Raw genomic sequence first — 3,984 nt, forward strand, 5'->3', positions numbered from 1 at the left:
TTTATCCTGGGTTAGTCTGGGTAAGTCTGGGTTAGTCTGGGTTTGTCAGGGTTATCCTGGTTTATCCTGGGTTAGTCTGGGTTAGTCAGGACCGACTTTAAGGGGAAGATCTGACTTAACTAACCAGGTTAAGTTTAGCCTGGCTGTGTTCTGATTAAAGCTGCTCTCCTGGAGTTTCTCTGGTTTGGGCCTCTTTTAGTCTGACTGATGTTTGGCAGCAGATCTTCTCACCACGAGTGCAGTTCAGTCTCAGAACTTGGTCTTCATCAGCAGCTGACGGGAGGATCAGCCTTCATTCCAGCTTTCAGACAGCAGCTCAGAGTTTGCGGACCTATTCTGATGGTACCAGTTTCTGTTGGTCAGGTGTTCGTGGAGTTGAACGAGCTGGTGATCGACCGGAACCAGGAGCTGCAGTGGAGGGAGACGGCCCGCTGGATCAAGTTTGAGGAGGAGGTGGACGAGGAGACGGAGCGCTGGGGACGACCTCACGTCGCATCGCTGTCCTTCCGCTCGCTGCTGGAGCTCCGCAAAGCCATCTCCCACGGTGAGGGTCCGAGCCGACACCACGGAGTCCGAGCCGACACCAACATCGACATCATTACAGAAGCTTTCACATCTAAAATGTTGAATGAATGTGTTTTCTATTGATCTAATATAAATAATGTTTAAATTAATATCCTTCATTAAACACTGAAAAATCTCAAAAGACAAACGAGCTCAAGTAAAATTTAGACTAAACGATGCTTTTAATTATTATTATTATTATTATTATTATTATTATTATTATTGTTGTTGCTCTGTCCTTTGTTTAATCTCTTTGAGACATGAGTCTCATTCTCAAGAGACCAAAACAACACAAGGTGGCGTCCCAGACAGACGACACTGACGTCTTTTTACATCATCTGTAGATGTTCACGTACCGTCGGGCCCAGCTGCCTGAACATTCCTGTTGCAGTCCATTTAGTCCCCATCCTGCCCTGTGATTGGTCCTTTGCTTCATGATGGTAACGGTGATGATGACGTCACTGTTTTAATTGTTCTCCGCCTGATATCCTGATCTGTCCTCCTCACCACGGCCAGCGGGGGCAGATGTCTGTGTCCCGGACCTGGTTCTGATAGTTTCCTTCTGGTTAAAAACTCTTTTATCTCCCTGTAGCTGCTCACAGAAAACTTTGAACCTGATAGTTTGCATGTTTCTGGAGGGTTCCCCTCTGGAAGGCCTTCAGAACAACACCCGTTGTGCATCGGTGCTGTATAAGTAAAGTTGAATTGAAGTGTGGTGCTGATGTGATGTCGCCGTGGTTACAGGTGCCGTGCTGCTGGACCTGAAGCAGAAGACTCTGCCGGGCATCGCTCAGCAGGTGGTGGAGCAGATGGTTATCTCCGACCAGATCAAATCTGCAGACCGAGCCAACGTGCTGCGCGCGCTGCTGCTGCGACACAGGTTCCCCCATCATCAGTCAGAACCTCCCCTACAAGCAGTACTCAGTCAGAACCCCACTAAACCAGTGGTTACTCATATTTGACAGATGTTTCCTGTTTTGCTGATATTAACCAATAAAGTCACATTAATTTAAATGTTTTGTGAATATTAATTAGTTCTAATGTGTGACTGTAGAATTAGTTTTACTGTAATGACAGTAATTTACAGATTTGCTGAGTATGAACTTGTGAAGGCTCCTGGATTCAGGCGTGCTCGGTATCAGGCTGTAGAACCTGTTTAGACCTTTGGGTCGACAGCATTAACAGAAATCGGATTAGCGCTCCGTCCTGGTTCTGTTCTGCAGAACCGAAGCGCGGTGCATGTCCTCCTTTGTTTACCTTTAAACATCTGAGCAACACATGATGGTTCCTGTTTCTGTTTCTGGAAAAGAACCTTTTCTTTGTCCAGCTGCTTTATGACCAGGTTCCTTCTTGTGTTCTCAGTCACCCCAGTGATGAGAAAGATCACAGTTCCTTCAGCAGGAACATCTCTGCAGCCAACATGGCCGGCCTGATGGACAGACACAACGGCCAATCAGAGCCCTGCAGCAACTCAACCAATCACAGAGAGGCTGACGGAGACAAGGGCAAGGTAAAGAGAAACAGACAGGTGGAGGTTCTGCCTGAGTGTAGCAGGTGAGGCTGTACAGGTGCATCCAGGTAGAGCGATCCTTTGCTGTGTTCTCTATACAGAAAGACGCTCCGCCGCTCTGCCCCTCCAGGTCCAAACATGAAGTGAAGCTGATGGAGAAGATTCCAGAGAGAGCCGAGGCCACCGTTGTTCTCGTAGGTACGCAGCTGCACACCTGTCAGGTGAAACACATCTGGAATCACATCTGTCATAGAAGAAACATTGATTCTTTACAGAACCTCCAAAGGTGCCTCAAAGAAACACCAAAAATGTTCCTTCAAGCACCATAAATGGCACTTTTTTTTTAAACTGCAAAAACATTTTAAAGAACCATGTCTTCAGATGGTCCTCTAAAGAATAACTTATCAACTGTACAGCATTTCTGGGTTCCTTCCATCGTCATACATTTAATATTTTGGGTTCTGGACAGTTGGTCAGACAGAATAAAAGGAAGAATCTTGTGAGGAACCCCATAATCAAAGTAAAACAACAAACACGTTGTTGAAGGCAACCCCAGAGCCTTCTGAGGAACCTTCATTTTCTGAGAGTATATTCAAGAACATCTCAGTGATTGAAAATTAGTTGTGGAACAAGAATGTAAACGATCTGCTCGGACCTTCATCACCTGCTCCAGTGTTGCTGTGAGTGGTCACACAGGTTCACACACCAACGGTGACAGAGCTGCCATCAGGAGCGACTTCTGGTCCAGTGTCTTGCCCAGAGACACTTCAGCTGTGGAGGGATCAAACCGCCAACCTTGTGATTAGAGGACAACCTGCTCAGGTTCTCAGGGTTCAGTGTTCCTTCTGTTTTATCTGCAGGCAGCGTGGACTTCCTGGACCAGCCCTCCATGGCGTTTGTCCGGCTGCAGGAGGCGGTTCTGCTGGAGTCTGTGTTGGAGGTTCCCATCCCTGTGAGGTTCCTGTTCCTCCTGCTGGGCCCGCCCACCGCCAACCTCGACTACCACCAGATTGGACGCTCCATCTCCACGCTCATGTCGGACAAGGTGACAGAGTTCTGCTTTTTGGTTCCACTGTTCCTTCAGTGTGTCGTATCGCTGCTTTTCTGTGCAATTAAAATGTCTGCAAACTTGAGTTGGAGTAATTTTGGACACATTTCAGGCCTGTGACCAGTCAGTGCTCTGTCTTTTGTTCCTCTGGTCCTTCAGCAGAAGAAAAAGTGTTTTTGAACAATGAAGCAAAAACACAATTACAAACCAGCACATGCAGAATTTGGGTTCTTTCACAGCCACGTGTCGCTCTGTTGATGTGATCCTGCCGTTCTGTTCGTCCTTCAGCACTTCCATGAGGCAGCGTATGAAGCCGACGACCGCCACGACCTGCTGACCGCCATCAACCGCTTCCTGGACTGCAGCGTGGTGCTGCCGCCGTCCGAGGTCGGCGGAGACGAGCTGCTGCACTCGGTTGCTCGGTTCCAGCGAGAAATGCTTCGAAAGAGGGAGGAGGAGCAGAGCGGCAAGCTGCAGGAGAAGCAGAGCAGCACTCAGCAGGATCCAGGTGGGTCCTGCTCAGGTCACAGCAGAACATGTACAGTCGAGACCAGAAGTTTACATCCACTGTATAAAAACACACAGAACCTTTTCTCTCACCATCTGACATGAAATCAGACCAAACGTTTCCTGTTCAGCTCAGTCAGGGTCACCAACATTAGTTCTATCTGCTGAACACCAGAATAATGAGGGAGAGAATGTTTGATGACTTTCCTCAAAGTCAGAAGTTTACATCCACTAAGATCCTTCAGACTATCTGGGAAAGCCCAGGTGAAGATGTCATGGCTTTGGAAGCTTCTGATAGGTTAACTGACAACATGTGAGTTACCTGGAGGCACACCTCAAACACACTGCTGCCTTT

At 47.8% G+C, this 3,984-nt stretch overlaps 1 protein-coding gene across 1 annotated transcript in view; it reads left to right on the forward strand.

Annotated features, from left to right (window-relative positions):
- Window positions 1-3,630, forward strand: part of slc4a2a (solute carrier family 4 member 2a) — a gene marked incomplete at its 3' end in the record, with an annotated part of 16,486 nt that extends 12,856 nt beyond the window's left edge. Inside the window, exons 7-12 of the mRNA XM_008301749.1 lie at window positions 364-544; window positions 1,309-1,444; window positions 1,927-2,074; window positions 2,176-2,272; window positions 2,935-3,119; window positions 3,411-3,630. Coding sequence (XP_008299971.1) covers window positions 364-544; window positions 1,309-1,444; window positions 1,927-2,074; window positions 2,176-2,272; window positions 2,935-3,119; window positions 3,411-3,630 — 967 coding nt within the window. The remainder of the gene's footprint in view (window positions 1-363; window positions 545-1,308; window positions 1,445-1,926; window positions 2,075-2,175; window positions 2,273-2,934; window positions 3,120-3,410) is intronic.
- Between the last annotated feature and the right edge of the window lie 354 nt (window positions 3,631-3,984).

This window comes from Stegastes partitus, unplaced genomic scaffold (assembly GCF_000690725.1).
Source record: "Stegastes partitus isolate 25-593 unplaced genomic scaffold, Stegastes_partitus-1.0.2 Scaffold1705, whole genome shotgun sequence".
In the NCBI taxonomy this organism is placed as follows: domain Eukaryota; kingdom Metazoa; phylum Chordata; class Actinopteri; family Pomacentridae; genus Stegastes; species Stegastes partitus.